General features: G+C 39.6%; 1 protein-coding gene across 14 annotated transcripts in view; it reads left to right on the top strand.

Moving 5' to 3' along the window:
- Positions 1-19988, top strand: part of MAP7 (microtubule associated protein 7) — a 149692-nt gene that overhangs the window by 86924 nt on the left and 42780 nt on the right. For all 14 annotated transcript variants that reach the window (XM_072720138.1, XM_025997887.2, XM_072720143.1 and 11 more), the window contains exons 2-3: positions 2452-2550; positions 10443-10520. In XM_072720138.1, coding sequence (XP_072576239.1) covers positions 2452-2550; positions 10443-10520 — 177 coding nt within the window. The remainder of the gene's footprint in view (positions 1-2451; positions 2551-10442; positions 10521-19988) is intronic.

Here is a 19988-nt window from a genome sequence, read left to right on the forward strand (position 1 = left end):
AGTTAGTATGGGTTTCACCTGCCACATGGTGATAGTTGGCAACTCATTTTTGGCAAGTGGGATGAAGATACCCAGCATACTTTCTAGTTTCCCTTCTAGATCAGTATCAGTTCCACTCATACTCCCTTATGACTTGTCCCCATTCTCCAGGGTAACTATATACACACATAACCTTTTCCAATGGTAGCTTGCCTGGTAAAATTGCAGATGGCAAAGTTCTATCAGAAACCACTGAATGAGGCCTTTTATTTGCTATCTGCTCATTTTTTCCTGTATCTTTTCACACCTTCCCTTGTTAAAAAAAAAAACTCAATAGATACAACATAAACCAATCGATGTCTGTGTCTGAAGCTGTTATTTAAAGCAAACAAATAAAAAAATTAAGCAATATTACAAGAATTGTGTAAGATATTTTACTATTTAATCTATGATTTTCTGTTTTCATATATATTTTTAATTAATTTATTTTAGAGTATGTATGTGGCAGGTCGGGAGAGAGGAGGAAAAGGAAAGAGAATCTAAGCAGGTTCCCTGCTGAGCACGGAGCCTGTTGCAGGGCTCAATCTCACAACCCTGAGATCATGACCTGAGAAATCAAGAGTCAGATGCTTAACTGACAGACCCACCCAGGTACCCAATAGTCTTCGATTTTCCATGCTAATATGATATGTAACTAAGAGCCACAAAAATTTGGTGAATCCCACATTTAGAGGTCGAAGGTAAGTTTAGGGAACTTTTTTTAGTAACTTCTTCTTAGTACATCTTGGGAACAATTTTTAAATTTAGTCTTCTTAAATTATAATTATCACACCTTTTCAGTTTCAAAAACTTGGACATTATCTAGAAAATAGGAATTATTTTCTCAAATTTCCTTAGCTTCAAGGAGAGATAATATGTAATGTGTCCAGGCACAAGGGCTGCAAACAAAGCAGGGTAAGGAGTGCCAAGTGCCAAGTGGCATGGGTGCTATTTTAAACAATTCAAGTGGATTTTCTAATGTCCTATTTGAGCAGAGACCTCAAGGAAGTGAAATCCACGTGGGTATCTGAGATAAGAGCATTCCAAGCCCATGCAAAGTTCTGGGATAGACTAAATCAAAATGACTATAGCAGAGTAATAAAGTGGGATAGTGGCATAAGGTAAAGGCCGAACCATATGCTACCTTCTGGGCCATAATGGAGACCTTAGGTTTTACTCTGAGCAGGATAGGAGGTGTTGGAGAGATTTGAGAAGAGTGACACGACTTGTGTTTGAATGGGATCACTCGGGACACCTGGGAGGCTCAGTGGTTGAGCGTCTGCCTTTGGCTCAGGACATGATCCCAGAGACCTGGGATCGAGTCCTGCATTGGGCTTCGTGAATGGAGCCTGCTTCTCCCTCTGCCATGTCTCTGCCTCTGTGTGTGTGTGTGTCTCTCATGAATAAATAAATAAAATCTTAAAAAAAAATAAATCTTTGAATGGGATCACTCTGGCTGCTAAGATGAAAACAAACTAAAGGGTATCGGTAGAAGGATAGAATGGGTAAGAGGATATTGTAGTCACTCAGGGAGATGACTAAAAAGGTAGCAGGAGAGTATGATGTTTTATAAGAGTTGAAAGAACCTAGTAATAGATTGAATATGGGAAGTTACAAGTCAAGGATGAGTCCAGGGTTTGGGGCATGATCAACTGGAAGGGTAGAATCGCCTCAATTGGTGGAGAAGACTCAGCAGAGCAGGTTTTAAGGCAGAAAGTAGGAGGGGAGAGAAACTCATGGGCTTGGTTTTTGACATGATTGGTATCTGAGATAGTAGCAGACTTTTTAAAAATATCCTTTGAAAATACATTAAATAAAGTAATATGGGTAAAGTCATGTTTAAAGTATGGGATCCCAAAAAAAAATAAATAAATAAAAAAATAAAGTATGGGATCCTGTACTTGACATAACCAAAGAATTACCTGATATTTCTTCCCTTCATTCCTTTTCTAGAATACATCTTCCTTAGTCTCTGTAATAATCTTTGTTATTGAACTTTTTGTCAGAGCCTTTTTCAAAATCTTAGTAAATTGTATGCCTGGTTCCTTTCTGGTGACCCACTTGGTTTTGTTCTTGGAATTTCTCGGTTCCTAATGCATGAACTTTGTAAGAACTAAGATCAGAGGCTTTGGATACCAGTCAATGTAGTTGCTTTATCTATGAGCTGGGACCACCCACAACCTGCCACTGCTGTAGGACTGCTCGAGCTACGGCATTCAACACCTAACATCCAACTCAACATCCAATTTTTGAATTTTGGATGTGTCCTTCCCACTGAATGGGCCAGAGTTGTAATGGCCTCATCTTTCTATTTCCTGAATCTAGTCTAATACCTGATACAAAGATTAGCAGTAAATGTTGAATAGGTGAATGTTTCTGAATACATTTTAAGAAACTAAATACAGTCTTTTCTCTTTTGTCTCATTTGTATAGCACCTGAAAGCCACAAAGTGCAAGATAAGAAAACTGCTGCCTCCAGCCGGCCCTCTGCTATTTCAGGACAAAATAGCAACTACTCAGGAAATAAACCAGGTATTTTGCATTACATTTGCTGTAGAAAAAAAGGTTATCCCTAAAGCCTAGCACCAAAAGGATTTAGGAGAGCTTGGTTCCAGTCCTGTTACCGAAACACAAACACTCATACTTCCTTGTATGTGTTTAAGTCTGAGAATCTCTTAAAACCTTGATTTTCTCTTTTTAAAATGGAGATCAAAAAAATAATAAAATAAAATAAAATAGAGATTCAAATACATGCCCTGCTTACCTCTCAGAATCATTTTGACAATCAGTGAGATGATGCATGTGGGTGCATTGTTTACTGTTAAGCAACGTATAAGAGGTAATCATTTTCCTATTCTGTTTTGAAATGATGCATACGACACATTTTTTTGTATCTGTGTGCCCACCATTATTGCCTATCTTTTTTGTGACATTTTCCAAAGCCGTTTAAGGAAATCTTCACATGTAGCAAAGCTGGTACAGAATTATGTTTTTGTTCTCTATTCCCTGCAATGATTGTACACCTACACAGTAATTTCATTTAATAGCCTGTGATTCATGGTCTGTTCCACTCAGTGATACAAAGAAGCAAACAGCCTGTAAACATAAACAGTTGAATAGACAATGCAGTAGCTTCTAGGTATCCAACGCCCTTGTGTGGTCGGTGGGAGAGACCAAAGTCCAGTGTAATGGTAAGCAAACAAAGGAAGGCAACAGCAAATTGAACCCCCCCATGAGGACCTTGGAAGCCTACTTCATGCAGCATCCAAGACCGAAGTCACTCAGGAACAGTGAATCAGTGAGAAGAAAGATGGAAATAATTCTTGCTAGCCTCAAAGAATACATTTCCTATTGTACCAAATTTGGGGGCGGGGGGGCAGGGTTTCCATGTGGGAAAAGATCTTAACAGAGCAGATAAATCTGGCTTGTTGCTTAAAAGAAGGACAACTAACAAGTATTATTGCAAGTACTGCATGAGCAGCCATTAATGAAAAATGATGTGTAGTTTCGGTGGAATTTTAATTAGCAGGCTAAGATTCCCCACTTCAGTTTGCCTTTTCATCCATTCATTTATCCACCTACCTCTCAGCTACCATCTACTACTACTTATTGAGTAATTGTCCTGTGCCTGGGATCATGAGAAGTACTGGATGAGCAAAGCAGAGCCCCTGTGCTCATAGGCCTTATTCTAGTGAACTTTCATTCCTTATACCCAAGTGAGAATCCTTGTGGAGGTAGAAGTCCATTAGCATGAAAACCTCATTGGTTTTACCATGGGAATCCAACATAGCTAAATGGTATGTGCTGTTTTTCCCTTGTTTTAACTATGTTCCCTGTGCTATACCTTTTATCCTGTGACTTAGTCATTCCATAACTGGAAGTCTGTACCTTACATTCCCCATTTTACACATTTCCCCTACCCCTCTCCTCTCTGGCAACCATTCAGTTTGTGTTTTTTGAGCATCATATGTCTGCTTTCTTGTATATACAGATAAGTAGAGGTACCTAAGAAGGTCTCATTTTTACAACCACAATGTTGTTTTCCTCAGTATCTCCAAAGGATGATAGAGGTTTCATGTTGGAGGGTGAGGCTTGAGTAAAACCTTTTATTTTTATGGGTTATAAGTCATGGGAATGTCTAGAGCAATATATTAATTTTCATTTTCTGGAATTTGGGTGAAAAAAAGTAAAGTATGTGCTAAATTTGGGGATATTTTGAGTATTGCCCTCACCTGATACAGGCATCCTGACCAAATGACTTCTTGGGGTCTCTTTTAACCTGGTACATTTTAGTCAAATGTATCTCCAACCTTTACCTTCTGATACTTAAAATTCATTGGAAGACTCCAGAACATTTCTTTGATGTTAATAACATTCAAGTTTTTAATATTTTATCTTTAAAAAATGTATGGAAAGCCCTTGTGGTTTATAAGTCTGGGTACATTTTGTTTCATGTTATGACATGACAAGTGAATGTGAATACTTGGACACAGACCAAAAGAAACCATTTGTAAAGTCACAATCTGTCTATGTCTACAGAGGAGGGGATGGCTCTTGAGGATTCCCTCGGTCACCTCCAAATGATTTGGAGTGTGACCTAGTTAGAAGAAAACACTTGCATTTTCTTCATGAACTATATACATATATATATCCTTGAGAAAAGCAGAAACTCAAGTTCATTTAAAAAAAAATCCCTCTTAATTCCTATCCCTTTATCACCCTCCACCACAAGTCTTTAAAAGAGCATTAAAAACTTCATTAGTGTTTATAAATCATTTCCCTCACAGAGGAATGCAGGCTTTGGAGCCTTCTAGGCCTTCTCTGGCTGCTACATCACGCCATTATAATGACTCCCTGTGTCATCATGTGTAAAAGGTCATGGGGTTGAGCCAGGAGGTCTGGTTTTAAGAACTAGCTTTGACACTTCACTGTGCCACCTTCTTCAATCATGTACATTTCTTCATTTGGAAAATAGGCTTAAGAACTCGCCATTGAATGAAGAAATGCTTGGCTAGCTCATAGAGCTATTATGAGGAACCAAATGATAATGTATGTGAAAGAGCTTTGTAAAATGCAAAGCCCTAATGAAGTTATTTACTGTATAAATGGTAGTTATTCAGATGGAAGTCAAAGCCTAGTGAACTCTTGGGAAAGCCTTGTCAAGGTCAGTTGATGTCTTTGAGAGAGTTGAATCACTGAGTTCCAGGTTCATGCATGTTATTGAAGACAGAACATCAGGAGCACCGCCTGTCACTCTTAAAAGTGCCCCAGTTTGGGTGACCATTCCCCCCACCTTCAGTTATCCCAACAGGTGGTTGAGTGCAGAATATAGCTGCAGGTGGACTCAGATCAACATTCCTTTGCTCTGGAAACTGTTCCTTCTGACAATGTTAGGTCTATCAGGAAATGATGTGAAATGTTCATGATGTTAATTTACCTTCTATACCTTGATTTTGTTCCAGGGAAAAGTGATGTGAGGATGGAGATGACAGGGAGACAAAGAATTCAGAAAATTCACTATTTACTAGGAACTATTCAATTCCATTTTTTTCCTTTTTGGAAAGATAGCTTTAAATATGATTTTTAAATTAGTTTTTGCTTATTAAAACTGTGACTGCCAGCATTTATATTTTTTTAAGTCTGTTATCAAATACAAGATTGCTATTCTTTTGCCCCATTGGTGCATGTTAGTGGAAGTTTAAAGGCTCTGAAAGTTAGTGAAGGTTGTTTGCTCATTCGTTCAACAGATACTCTTTTGAACTTACTGAATATTTACTGAATGTTCTCCTCCTGCCAGATATGGCCCTGACCACTGGAAATAAGCAGGGAACAAAACCAACAAGGCTTTGTTTCTCCCCACCCCCATTCACACCATTTTAATCTGCCACAAATATTATTGACATTCTAGCACCAAAGTGACTCTCTCTCAATGTAATCAGAAGGATGGAAACAAAATTTGAATGCCTTGGGGCGCCTGGGTGGCTCAGTCAGTTGAGTGTCTGACTCTTGGTTTCAGCTCAGGTCATGATCTCAGGATCCTGAGATGGAGCTGCATGTTAGGCTCAATGTGCTTGGCATAGAGTCTGCTTGAGATTCTCTTTCCCTCTATTCCCTACACTCCCTAAAACAAACAATCAATTGACCTTTAAAAAACAAAACAAAACAAAACAAAACTGAATGCCTTTTTCCCTTTACAATTCAACATTTTCTAGTGCCAGATTCCCAAAAGAATCAAAATCATCTAGCATATCACAATCACCATGTCCTAATTCTTTACTTCCTTAAAATCTGATTCCAAATGAGTAGTGATTATCATTTCAGAACTGACCTCAAAAGAAAGTCAGTGGAAATTATTGCACTTGTAAGCATAGGCCTTATTTATAGTGATTAATTAATATATTTGTGCAGCACTATATACAGCCTTCTTTCTTATATATTATATGATCTGGCAAGATGCAGTTTGCTATACATAATGAGCATAATCTTCATATGAAACAATATTACAGAAGTCATCTCTTGCACTGCTAGTTTCCAACCATGTGTCTAAAAGGCAACTATTGCAGTGCATAATTGGATTATTGATACCAGTTACTCATTTGAGGCTCTCAGGATTGGTTTGGGTAGAAGAAGGTAGGTGAGAGTGTGTGTGTCCCATACATGGTTATTAAAATGCTCCTTTCAAAATTATTTCCAAAATTTTACATGAAATTTGGCATGTACTTGAAAGTAAGCTAGAAATGTCACATCCTTCATATTGATAGTCTGTGACAGAATTTATAAATGTAATTCAAAGTAGCTAAACTATTTTTTCTAAGATTTTATTTATTGAGGGCAGCCTGGGTGGCTCAGCGGTTTGGCACCGCCTTCAGCCCAGGGTGTGATCCTAGAGACCCCTATCGAGTCCCGTATCAGGCTCCCTGCATGGAGCCTGCTTCTCCCTCTGCCTGTGTCTCTGCCTCTGTCTCTCTCTCTGTGTCTCTCATGAATAAATAAATAAAATCTTTTTAAGAAAGAAAGATTTTATTTTTTGAGAGAGAAAGAAAGCACGTGAGTGGGGAGAGGTGCAGAGAGAGAGGGAGAGAGAGAGAGAATCTCAAGCATGCTCCATGCTGAGTACAGAGCACTTGGGGTTTGATCTCGCCACCTGGAGAGACCTGGCTCATGACCTGAGCCAAAATCAAGAGTTGGACACTAAACTGACTGAGCCACCCAGGTGTCCCTAAACTATTTTATAGGCTTTCTATAATGTGCTTATGCATCTTTTTAAATAAAGTTGATTTTGAGTTTTATAGTTAAATAAGTATTTGTGAACAGGTAAACCTCATTGTTTAAGGAATATTACTTAATTGGTAATCACTGAAGGTCTCTTCTGACTTCATTTTGACTTGTTCTCAGATAGTTCTTTCTTGAAAATGCCATTTGCCATGCTATCATTTCTTTTTTTTTTTTTTTAATTTTTATTTATTTATGATAGTCAGAGAGAGAGAGAGAGGCAGAGACACAGGCAGAGGGAGAAGCAGGCTCCATGCACCGGGAGCCCGATGTGGGACTCGATTCCGGGTCTCCAGGATCGCGCCCTGGGCCAAAGGCAGGTGCCAAACCGCTGCGCCACCCAGGGATCCCGATTTCTTTTACAAATGAAGTAAAACACCCCTGTGTATAATCCTTAACCAAGTGCCTGAGCAGGAGTCCACATGCACATTTTCAGATTTCAGAAGTAAACCTTTTGGGGCCAGGAGCAATGTTTTCTTATACAAAAAATACTTGAAATCTCATAATCAGTAAATCTGAAAAGTAATCATCATAGTAATTACTGAGGTGTTTTTTGGTTTTGTTTTTCTACCAGTTTTTAAAAATCATATCTTGGGGGCCCTTGTGTGGCTCTGTTAGTTAAGCATCTGCTTTCAGCTCAGGTCATGATCCTGGGGTCCTGAGATCAAATGTCACCCCACCCCCAGTCTGGCTCCCTGCTCAGCAGGGAGTTTGCTTCTGTCTCTCCCTCTGTCCCTCCCTGCCTTGTGGTGTCACATGTTCCTTCTCTCTCTTCTCTCTCAAATACATGAATAAAATTTAAAAAAAATCATATCTTAAATGAAAAGTATAATAGCCCTCATTCTTGCTCATGATCTCACTGCCAGGTTTCTGCTTGCTTTTGATAGGCCTTTATACAGTTTCTGTTGCCCCTCAAGGTACAAATTCTGTAACATTTAAGAGGCACTTTAGGATGTAGGGCCTTTGAATTTGTTGATAAAGCACTACAGTACTGTCTAAAATATTGTTCCACTAGGTTTCTATTTTTAATGTGAGATCTTAAAAATATGTTCATTTAAGAGAGAAGAAAATAAACCTGATTTTAAGGTAATTATTATCATCATCATTATCATTATTATTTTCTTATTTATATAGTAGCAGAGTGAGCCCGTTACTGTAGCTCTCTGTTGGGAACCCCCAGCAATGTCTCCCTTGAGTGCAATCCAGAGTCCTCACTGTGACCAGCGAGCCCTGTGCCCTGGCCCTTGCCTGTCTGGCCCCATTGCTTACCATCTCACTCCATTCCAGGCTCTTAATTTTTTTTTAATTAATTTATTTATTTATGATAGTCACACAGAGAGAGAGAGAGAGGCAGAGACACAGGCAGAGGGAGAAGCAGGCTCCATGCACCGGGAGCCCGACGTGGGATTCGATCCCGGGTCTCCAGGATCGCGCCCTGGGCCAAAGGCAGGCGCCAAACCGCTGCACCACCCAGGGATCCCCCATTCCAGGCTCTTAAATCTACCCACTTCTTGAGCACATTAGGTGCTCTTACTATCAGGGCTTTTGTGCTCGCTTTCCATCTCCTGGAATATCTGCACATCTGGCTGTATTGTTTCCATCAGGGTTTTGCACTTGAAAGTTACCATCAGGGACCCAGGGGTGGCGCAGCGGTTTGGCGCCTGCCTTTGGCCCAAGGCGCAATCCTGGAGACCCGGGATCGAATCCCACGTCAGGCTCCCGGTGCATGGAGCCTGCTTCTCCCTCTGCCTGTGTCTCTGCCTCTCTCTCTCTCTCTCTCTCTGTGACTATCATAAATAAATTAAAAAAAAAAAAATTAAAAAAAAAAAAAAGAAAGTTACCATCAATTAGGCCTCCCTTGGCCCCTGTCTAAAATGTTAAACAATCCCTTTGTACCATGTCACAATCCCCTTTATTGCTTTGTTGTCTCCTTAGTAATTGTCTCAATCTAACATTTACTACATTTCCCCCCCCTTTTTTTTTCATTTTTATGTTTTTAAAGATTTTATTTATTTGAGAGAGCATGCTTGAGGAGGGGGAGGGGAGAAGGTGAGGGGGAAGCAGAAGAAACCTATGCCCTGAATGCAGATCCTGGGATCATGACCTGAGCCAAAGTCAGATGCTTAACGAACTGAGCCACTCAGACACACCAACCCTACCCCCTTTTTTTTCATTCTATATCTCTTTATTTATCCTCTTTGTAAAATTCTCCCTGAGTAGAATGCAGTCCCCATGAGGACAGAGTTTTTATTTTTTTCTTGAGTGCTTTCTTTTCAGCACATAGAATGTCTGCCTGGTGCGTCAACAAGTGTTCAGTGAATGAGTTTACTGAGGCTTATGTGCGAGGCACCATAACTAAATACCATTTCGCTATTTCATTTAGTTCTTACAGTGATGTGAGATTGTTTCCACTTCAGTTCTGTTTCTATTCTCATTTTGTAGGTAATAAATAAAAATCTGTGAAACCCATGCCCTAATTAACTTCAGACTTAGAGAGTTGGTGAGTAACTCAGCCAAATCTACGCAGCAAGTGAGAGACAGAACAGGAAGTGAACTCTTGCCTGGGTGACTCCAAAGCTGGGCTTTTTACATCCAACTGATGAACATCTATTCAGTAGGAGGAATTCACTTAGAATTCTATTTGCTGTTGAGGAACAGACTTTTTAAAGCATAAAAGTTCACTAGCTTAGAAACACAAAGCATTGTATATACTGTTGGATAGACAGTCAAAGGCTACAGTTATATTTTTACATCATAAGTTTTGGGGGAGAACTGTGTGTCTTTTTATTTAATTTTTAGAAATTTTTTTCCCATTTTTATTGAACTCAAACCACCTGTATTGTGAAATGATCACCACAGTCAGGTTAGTTATCATCCATCATCTCCTGTAGATACAGGAAAGAAAAAAAAGGGTTTTTTTCTTCTTGTGGATCCACTTAGGATCCACTCTTTCATATAATGTTTTTGAACAGGAGAAAAATGCTTGGGAATTCTCAGGAAAATTATAGTAATAATAAAGTGTATCACTGAAACTATAGTCATATAGAGCAATTTTTATAAGACACAGTAATATTTTATTCATCAAATTTACTAGACAAAAATCATTATTAGAAAACCTGCTCTTCTGCTCATGTGTTTTATCTCCTTTTCAGACCCTCCTCTCGTGCTACGGGTTGACGACCGGCAGCGGCTGGCCCGGGAGCGACGTGAGGAGCGTGAGAAGCAGCTAGGTATCCATCCCCAGTCCTCATCCAATCCTTCAGGGGCGCTGTTGTTAAGATTTTACTTTTCATCTCAAGGCTAATGGACACTTACCATTGAGCACATGGACATCACTATAATAACCATGCTGTCTAGCATGCCTTTATGAGTTGTACAGATGGATATGAAACAGAGTTTAGAAAGTGATCGAAACATAGGGACTCAATTTTAAGGAACAGGAAGGCCCAGCCCAGGATTAGGGTCATTTTGTTTCTTTTATTGTAATCACAGTTTAATATGGCATTGGAGAGAATGTATATATGAGAGGCACACACACATACACAAGGACAGTAACCTTATGGTTCTTTTTTTACGTGAACAGTCATGAGACTGTGTACACTGCTGGGGTACTTCCTGCTTTCTATGTTAAAATAAGGCTGCTGTTGAAGTAATAGACAGATGCAACCAACATGCTGCCAGAAAGAGTCCAAGACCTAGTGCTGAGCTGTCTGATTTTTCTTTTGCTGCCTAAGGTCTTTGTGAAAAGTTAACAACTGTGGTACTGCCATCTAATCACCTGGAGAGCTGTGTCCCCAGGACGACCTTACCAGGAAGCCAAGATCAAAGCACCATTGTCTTCTAGAATATTGAGCAAGGATGCTAGTGCTAACTCCTCCTTTACTTTGATGTCCATTTATGCAAATTGCTAAAGCAGGATACTCTCCTTACGTACCTTGGAAAGATGAAATGTCCAGTCAATGTGTCTCGGTGTTTCAAGAATGTCTCTTTTATTTGAAATTAGGACTGATTTAAGTTGCCCGCATGTTCCAAGTGGATGACACATAATGTTTCTAGAGTTCCACTGTGTTTTTTATAAGAGTTTATGTTTCAGTTGGAAAACCCAGCACCTGTACTGCATCTTTTCTATTGTTCTTATCCACACATTTGTGAAATTCATTGGAAGCTGGTTTTCAGAAGTCTTTTGATGTTATTTACTTCTTCCAACACAGGCCTTATTCTCTCCTTTGCCATAATGGTCATGTGAGCTCAGTTATTTTGCTGCCAAGGTCTTTTCGAGCTCTGCTGCTTTTATGCCCAGACTTTCTGCCCAGGCTTGAAGTTTCCTGTTGCTGACAAGCTTCCCACAGGCTGGTAGGTTCCTGGAGGCAGGGCTGTCTGTGGCCATCAGGCTTCTGCTTTCCCAGAAGTGCTCTGCAGCCTGGATATCTTCCTCCTGGCAGCTATGCCCACTGCTCTCTGATTTAGGCTGGTTTGACAAGTGGATGAGAACGGAGGAAAGGCAGAGCTACCCAAGCAGAATGAGACTCCAGATGAGCAAAAAGAAGGAACTGCCCACTGTTCTGAGATGGCTGGTATTTGCATTCTGTCTTTGGATCCATCCAGGATTAGTCCTTGAGTCCTCTCCCCTCTCTGCTTCATCCAGCTGGGTCAGGTCTTACACTATCAAATCTCTCCTTCAAGTTGCAACGTGGATTCCTATCTGTTTGAGCAGAAATAGCTCCAGAGCTCAGGACTCTACTCTTTTATGAATGAAATCCCATTGTGAATTAGCTTTTACACATTAACTCATAACTTTCTGTTTGGGTTTGTTTTTCAAAGCCAAGCACTATTAGTGTTCTTGCAGATGCATGAACATGAAAGTCAAAAATTATTTTCATTTCTTATGCTATAAAGTTATAAGACCTTTAGCTTTGGGCCTGTGCACGCCTACAAGTTGCCTAACTTTGTATGTTGAGCAGCTCGATTTTTGTCTTAAGATGAAGCCCCTTATTTTAATTCATATCCACAGGGCAGAACATTACTTACTAATTTATAAATTCAAAAACCTAATTAGCCAAGTATTGTGTTCAAAAGATAGAGATTGAGACGCAACCTTCAAGGACTACCTGTAGTGTAGTGGGGCAGGAGATAAACCCACAGCAATTGTAATAGGAGGTGGTATTGAAAGGGTGTGCACATGGGTTGGTGAGAACCCACAGAAGCACCTAACCAGTCTACAAGTGTCATGTGCTATGATGGTTTCCCACTAGAGGTTGTAGAAGTGCTATCCAGGAGGATGGAAGAGACTGTAGAACAGTGATGCAGGGATAGGTGGGAAAAGGCATTTGCTAAAGAGACCCATCATGCTCCTTGGATTATATCATATGGGTCAAAGTAATTTTCAGATGATTATATTATCATGTTATTGCAACTTGACTATTTTGGTGAGCCAGCATATAATATACATAGTTTATTTTTTCTTTCTTATCCCTGCCATGTTAAATATCATAGTTTCCTTAATTCTGATCTTTTATTGTTGTTGAAAATCATAATTTTAATGAAATACATTAGTCCTAATTTTTATTTTTTATTTGCATTAATTGTATTTTCTTTTTAAAATTTAAAGCAGTGTCTTTTTGCCTAGTTTTTTCTATTTAAGCCATCACAGCAGCAACTAAATCTTGAGAGGCTCTCTTCAATCTTCATAAAAACATGAGTAAACATACATGTAAGCACACATACATATATTTGTAAAAGTGTCATCTAAAATCTATTATCTAACTTAAATTGTGCCTTACAGTATATGAAGGTGATTTCCAAAAAAATCTTTAGTACTAAAAATCAGAGGGCACACCTGAGCAACTACCCTTAAGCTGTGCTTTGCAAAAACTAGAATGGCAGTGGAATATTTAAAAAGATGGGGTGAGGGCAGCCCCGGTGGCTCAGCAGTTTAGCACCGCCTTCAGCCCAGGGCGTGACCCTGGAGACCCGGGACTTCGCATCCAGCTCCTTGTGAGGAGCCTGCTTCTCCCTCTGCCTGTGTCTCTGCCTCTCTTTCTCTCTGTGTCTCTCATGAATAAATAAAAAATAAATTAAATAAATTAAAAAAAAGAAGGGCTGAGGGGCTGTCACTCAATAACAGAGCTTGGGCTGTGCTTTTCAAAAGCAAAAACAGTTGGGAATACCAACTGTTACCAAGCTTTCGAACTTTAAAGCTTTTCAAGTTAAAAAAAAAAAAAAAAAAGATTGGAATACATTCCATAAATTCCAATAAAGCAAAGTTTTTTTAATGATTGGCCATGGTGATTGATTATTCACTGTTGAATGTAGATTGAAATTGACATTGAAATCATTAAACATTTTTGTTTTAATCCACATTTTTGAAAAGGCAAGGTAGGAAGAATAAAGGTTTTTGTTTTGGATGGCATGTCATGTTTGTACTGTTTTGCAAACAGGGAGGACCTATTAATAACTTTCTGTGGGTTAAATCTCTGAGTCATGCTTTAATGCTTTTATGGTAGGATTGTATCATGTGGCTTGTTCTTTCTACGTTATCCTTCAATTTATCACATAAAACCAGGCATAATTCTTCACTTTTGGGACTGTTCCGTCCATTCAAGTGAGCACACATACTCTGAAGCTTTATTTTTCAGTCTTAATATCTTTAGTGATAATGAAGGAATCTCCCTAACTACTATTCCATCTGATTCTGTTCAGACCATTCCTTCAAACTCCCTTCTCTTGACTTCTGTATCTTTTTCACCATCGCTCTTCCAAGCTTTGATTTTTTTTTTTTTACCTAAGGGGGAAAAATTCATTTGTCCTCATTGTTTTCAACTCTCCTTTTTTGACGACATGGGTCCTCTACATTATTTTTGCTCATAAGATAGTAGATGCTCCCCATTATCTAAAACTCAGCTTCTGTACAACTAACTTGCTCATTGACTTTCATTCCAAAACTGACTCCTGTGGGTCATTTTATGACTCCTATAACCCCATTGCACCAATATTTTTCTGGCTCCAAGAAATTCTTTCAACTGTTTTTGGTATTTGCACTGTTGCTGGAGGCACTGGTATCTTTCTGACTACCAGTCTTAGCTATTGGACCTTTTGCCTTATAAAACATATTTTCTCTTTGGTGTCCCAGTGCTAGGCACTGACTAGACTCCACCCTGACCTGTTGGGCCATTTGAAGTTACCAGAGATTGGTTGGACTTAGCCTTGTCCTCAAGTTGGAGCTTCAGCCATCTCTAGCCTAGTGGGCAGCTGGGAGTTGCTACCTTCTCTCTGTCCCTCAATCCAGTTAGTCATGAGAATAATTGACACTGTCTTCAAACTAAATCTCAGGTCCATGCCTTTGAATTTGCTGCCGGTGCTGTCATCCCCATCTAGGCCTTCATAAACTCATGTCTTAATCACCAGAACTAGCTCATAGAAGGCCTTCATTTCTCCGGCTGTGTTACAGTTAGCACCCCTTCCCTCTTTTTGAAGCCCTTCCTAGTTTTCGTGGCCTTTCATGTTCTGGAGATTTGATCATTTTTTTCACTCTACAGTCTATTTTGCATAACATGTTTTAGCTCACATTCTGATGCTGTTTTATGCCCTACTGAAATTTTCCTGGTTGGATTTTATTTAACTTCCTGGTTGCATCTATTTTAAACTTTTAAAGGGTGTGACTGACTATAATTTTCTAATTCTCTGTATCCCAATACATGACATGGTACTCATTGTTAAGCATGTAGTGAATATTTGCTCTTTCTTTACACTTTCATGAAGTCTTTCATGAAATAATAATAAGCAGAAAAACATTTTTTTTAAGATTTTTATTTATTTGGGAGCATGAGAGAGAGAGCACAAGCAGAGAGAAGCAAATTCTCCACTGAGTGGGGAGCCCAACTTGGGGCCCGATCCTAGAACCCCCAAGATTGTGACCTGAGCTGAAGGTAGACAGTTAACCAACTGAGCCACCAAGGCACCCCCGAAAAACATTCAACATTCCCTTATCACATTTAATAGCAAAATAACACCATGGTTACACTTTTAATTGTGCGGGCCTGCCATAATTGTTAATGTAATTTATTTTAAAAAAATATTTATTTATGCAGAGAGAGAGAGAGGCAGAGACACAGGCAGAGAGAGAAGCAGGCTCCATGCAGGAAGCCTGATGTAGGACTCAATCCCGGGTCTCCAGGATCACACCCCAGGCTGCAGGCAGTGCTAAACTACTGCACCACGGGGGCTGCCCATAAAATGGCATTTATTTTATTTTTATATCATGATAAATTAAGGAAGGAACTGAGAAACTCTAGAAAGATAGAATAGAGGATTTTCTTTCAGCCAGAGCACATTTAAGCATGTCCTTAATATTACTCTCAACATCTGAGCATGTGTATTTTACTTACTTGTTTATTGTCTGTCCACCCCGCAGTGGGACATAAGCTCCACAAGAGAAAATATTTGTGTCATTTTGTCGTTTCTGCAGCCCAGTACCTATTAATAATGGTGCCTGGCACATAGTTGATGTCTGACCATTGCTGTTGAATATTAAATGAATAGTAAGTCTATGTGTGTTTATGTAAGTGGAGATGAATACAGTAGGTATACTGCAAATTAGTTAAGACATTAACAAATTATGAGATAATACCTGCCTAATAATAATGGTTCAATCAAACAAGTCTTAGATTCTTATTAACTGTTTTCTCACAGGAACAAGGACACAAAGGTCATCTATACCATGGTTCTGCCTTAAAACTGTCTGATTTTTATGTATGTTATAAAAATAGTCCTACGATGTGTTGACAAATTCAAGAGAATATATAGGGAATGTTTAGCAAGTGAATAGTCTTCTGCACTTGGGGAGATACAGAGTTCCCCTTTTTAAAAATGGTACAAATTAAGTTTGAAGTACTAGCATGAATAGAGTCACATTCCCAACGGGGACTTCAATGACATCATGAAAGATTATCAGAGAATTATATGATTGATTCATATAGCTCATGAAGAAAAATTTGAGTTTAAAAAATCTTTTCTTCAATTTATTCATAGGGGTTTTGTAGGTAAATTCAAACTTGTACAAGAGATCTGTCACAGAGTGTTAGAAATCACTTAGATAATATAGAAAAGATTTTGACCTGTAAGCAAACGTCAATTAGCTTATATTTGAGTTTCTTTCCGTAGATAATTTTACTAGACTTATTTGCCCATCCAGTCATAGCTCATTTACTTTGCCTTTTTTTTTCCTTCTTTAAATCTTCTTAATCTCAGTGCATTGTCAACACAGGGACAGCATTGTTAATAAGAGCATGGTCAAGAGATAAATGATCATTTGAGCCTGGCTTGAATGTTCATCTCAAAAATGTTGTTGGGGGATTAGGACTAATTAGTAAACAACCAATAATGCTGTAGTGATTAGAGTCGACAGCTTCACTTGTGACTCTAATCACTACAGCATTACTGATTGTTTACTAATGTGATTTCACATCTCACATTATTCGATTAGCACAGTCGTTGGTTTTGACAAGACTATCCACAAAAAAATACAAGCTTTGGGAAGGCATTCTTTCCAAACCAAATTGCTACTGGGTGAAACTTTGACAGACCTGTGGTTAATCTTGGCATCTGGTCTCCTGAAGTTGTCCCCTAATGAACACAGTGTACAAAAGCCCTTAAGACTGTCAAGCAGGCTATGAACAGCTTAGGGATCTGAATACATGGTAGTGAGAGGGATGTGGACATGAGCACATAACCACAGTATCGTGAGTCAAGCTCAGGACTGGCCAGAATAAATGCTTGTTGCAGGGTGGATTTGGTAACTCAGAGGCTGAAGCTTTACCATAAAATGAATGAATCATTGTGACTAAGCAGCCATTATTTCTTTCTCTCAAATTGTCTTTGCCTTTGAGGCTACAGATGAAAAGATCTCAAAATCTGAAAAGTAGGGATCTTGTAAACAGATGATGATAAAGACTGAGTAACATTAGAAGATCAGAGTCTTCACATCGGGTAACCAATTTACTCCAATCTCAAGAAGGAGTTTAGTTCCTGGAAGGTGTTACAAATCATGTCCTTCAACATAATGGCTCATTGTTTGCTTCTAGAGGCAGACAGTCCAGAGTTTGAGTTCCATCTTCACCGCTGACTTATTGTGAGACATCAGGCAGGTTACATCACTTCTCTGTGTCTCAGACTTCTCATAATAAAGTGAGTTTAATAGCAGTGTCTACCTCACTGAGTGGCTGTGAAGATAATGCCTGAAGATCACTTGGTGTCAGCACAAAGTAAGAGCTGAAGACATCTCACCACGGTGATGATGGTGAAAAGATGAGGATGGCAGGCCACGTGATGCCAGATACTGACTTAGATGCCTAGGATTGAAGAAGCCTAATGTTTCTGAGCTAGGGGAGGCAAGGAGGAGGGGGGTGGTTATATTTCCTGGTCCAGGAGGGCTCAGTAAAGCAGCCAGGTAAGGAGGATGGCAACATTTTTTAAGAAGTGAAAGTGGGGGGATCCCTGGGTGGCGCAGCGGTTTGGCGCCTGCCTTTGGCCCAGGGCGCGATCCTGGAGACCCAGGATCGAGTCCCACGTCGGGCTCCCGGTGCATGGAGCCTGCTTCTCCCTCTGACTGTGTCTCTGCCTCTCTCTCTCTCTCTCTCTCTCTCTCTCTCTCTCTCTTTCTGTGACTATCATAAATAAATAAAAATTAAAAAAAAAAAAAGAAGTGAAAGTGGGTAAGGGTTGAAATAACTAAAAGATTCCAAGTACGACTGTTGATTTGTATGCTTTGGCAAAACTCCAGCAAAGATTGAATGCTTCTTTAAGCCTAGCCCTGTAGGCAGGAGTCCTGGATTATATTGCTGTCTTATATCAGAAGTCCTCAGCCCGTGTATAAAGGAAGGCTCTTGGTAGTCCGCAGACATAACCTGCTATCCCAACCACTCAAGGACATGTGTGGTGGGCATCCTGCAAGGTCCCACTTGTTACCAGGCAGTTCTCCAGTATACTAGTCCAATGAGAGGTGAGTGGAAGAGTTTAAGTGACTAATTGAGAAAGCTTGGGATTAACACTAAGGCCTACTGGAAGTCACAGTCCTTTAAGTCTTCAGCTTGTTCCTCAGATTTACTTTGAAATTGGAAATGCAGGTAATCTCAGTAATTGTTGAGATAAAGCGTAAAGATGAATATACTAACACTCAAAATCAAAACAAAAAGAAACCTAATTGTAATCCCACACACCTCAAAGGTAAAAACAAAAAAAATCAAGTCCCAGGAGTTAACTGGAAAAGATCTTGGAGATCATTTTGTATATACTCTCTAATTAGAGGTCAGATAGGATAGGTTGGCTCATTTTCCCAAGGTCACACAAAAGTAGTACCAGAACCAAATCCTGAACTCAGATATTTGGCACTTGTCACTTTTTGATTCTTCATTATATTATTGGCTATAGCTGGTACCCAGTAATACCAGTAACCAATTTGTATCCTTCCAATATCTTAATATGAAAGTGAGACAACAGCCCTGAATGTTTCAGAGATGAAGTGATAATATTCCCTCATGTAGTAAGGACACATGAATGTAGTAGTGACATGTACTCCCACAGATGTAAGCCTGCTCAGAAGCACCAGGCTGGGCACTAGACTGTTGATTGTGGCCAGGACGGGAAGTCACTCAGCCCACGAGTGCACTGTCCTACCTTTGTTCTTCCCATTAGCTACATCTCCTCTATGGCAGTACAGCAGGAATTAGGCTGATTGCCGTAAAGATTCACTCATGATAATGATCTATATTTTCCGAGTCCCTAACTGGCATGTGGCACTATGCTAAGCACTCCATTTTTCCTGTGAGACCACCTAGACTCTGTCAGGAAGATGGTGCCCTTGCAGTTTGAGAATACAAGACCACACAGGTATGGGTGAATGAATCCAGAAGTAATGATTAAGACCCTTGGATATGTTCTAGTTATGGAAAGCACTATAGTAAGTGGAGGGAAAAAGGGAAAACAATGGAAAAAAAAAACTTTGCTACCTGGAAATCAGAATAGAAGAAATACTGAAGTTTATGGTAGATGTCATAAAAGCAGCACTGACACACACACACACACACACACACACACACACACCCCACCGAAGAGTCAAAGCTCCTGAGGATCTTGAGGGCAGTGTTCCTCCAAATGCCATCAGTACACCACTTGGGATCACCAGGCTCACCTGGGAGGTTCAAAATTCAGATTCTTAGGCCCCATCCTAGAATTGGTAAATCTGAATATGAGGGTGAGAGCCCAGGAATTTACATTTTAACCAGTACTCCTCCCCCACAGATACACACACATACCCCCCCTCTCCAGATGTGATTCTGAAATATATTACTTCTAAGACCACTGCTTTAATGGATGGATCAGTTTGGATAAACAATGATGGCAACTTTCTTAACAGAGCAACAATGGGAGCAAAGAGATGGAAAAAGCATGGGTTGTTTGGAAGGGGCAGTAAGGGGAAATAAGCATATTTAGAATTAAGAGGCTATTTTGGAGAGCAATGCAGAATAGGGCCACAGAAGGGTATTAAGACCAAGTTTAGAGAGGACTTTAGAAATCAGTGGAGTTTCAGTTTAATGTGAAAATAATGGCAAATATTCATGAGCAAGAAAGTAGCCTGATGAAAAACATGATTTAAGGAAAATTAACCTGTGACCTGATAAACTTTAATTTTACAAATTTACTTT

Source organism: Vulpes vulpes, chromosome 1, assembly GCF_048418805.1.
Source record: "Vulpes vulpes isolate BD-2025 chromosome 1, VulVul3, whole genome shotgun sequence".
Classification (NCBI taxonomy): Eukaryota; Metazoa; Chordata; class Mammalia; order Carnivora; family Canidae; genus Vulpes; species Vulpes vulpes.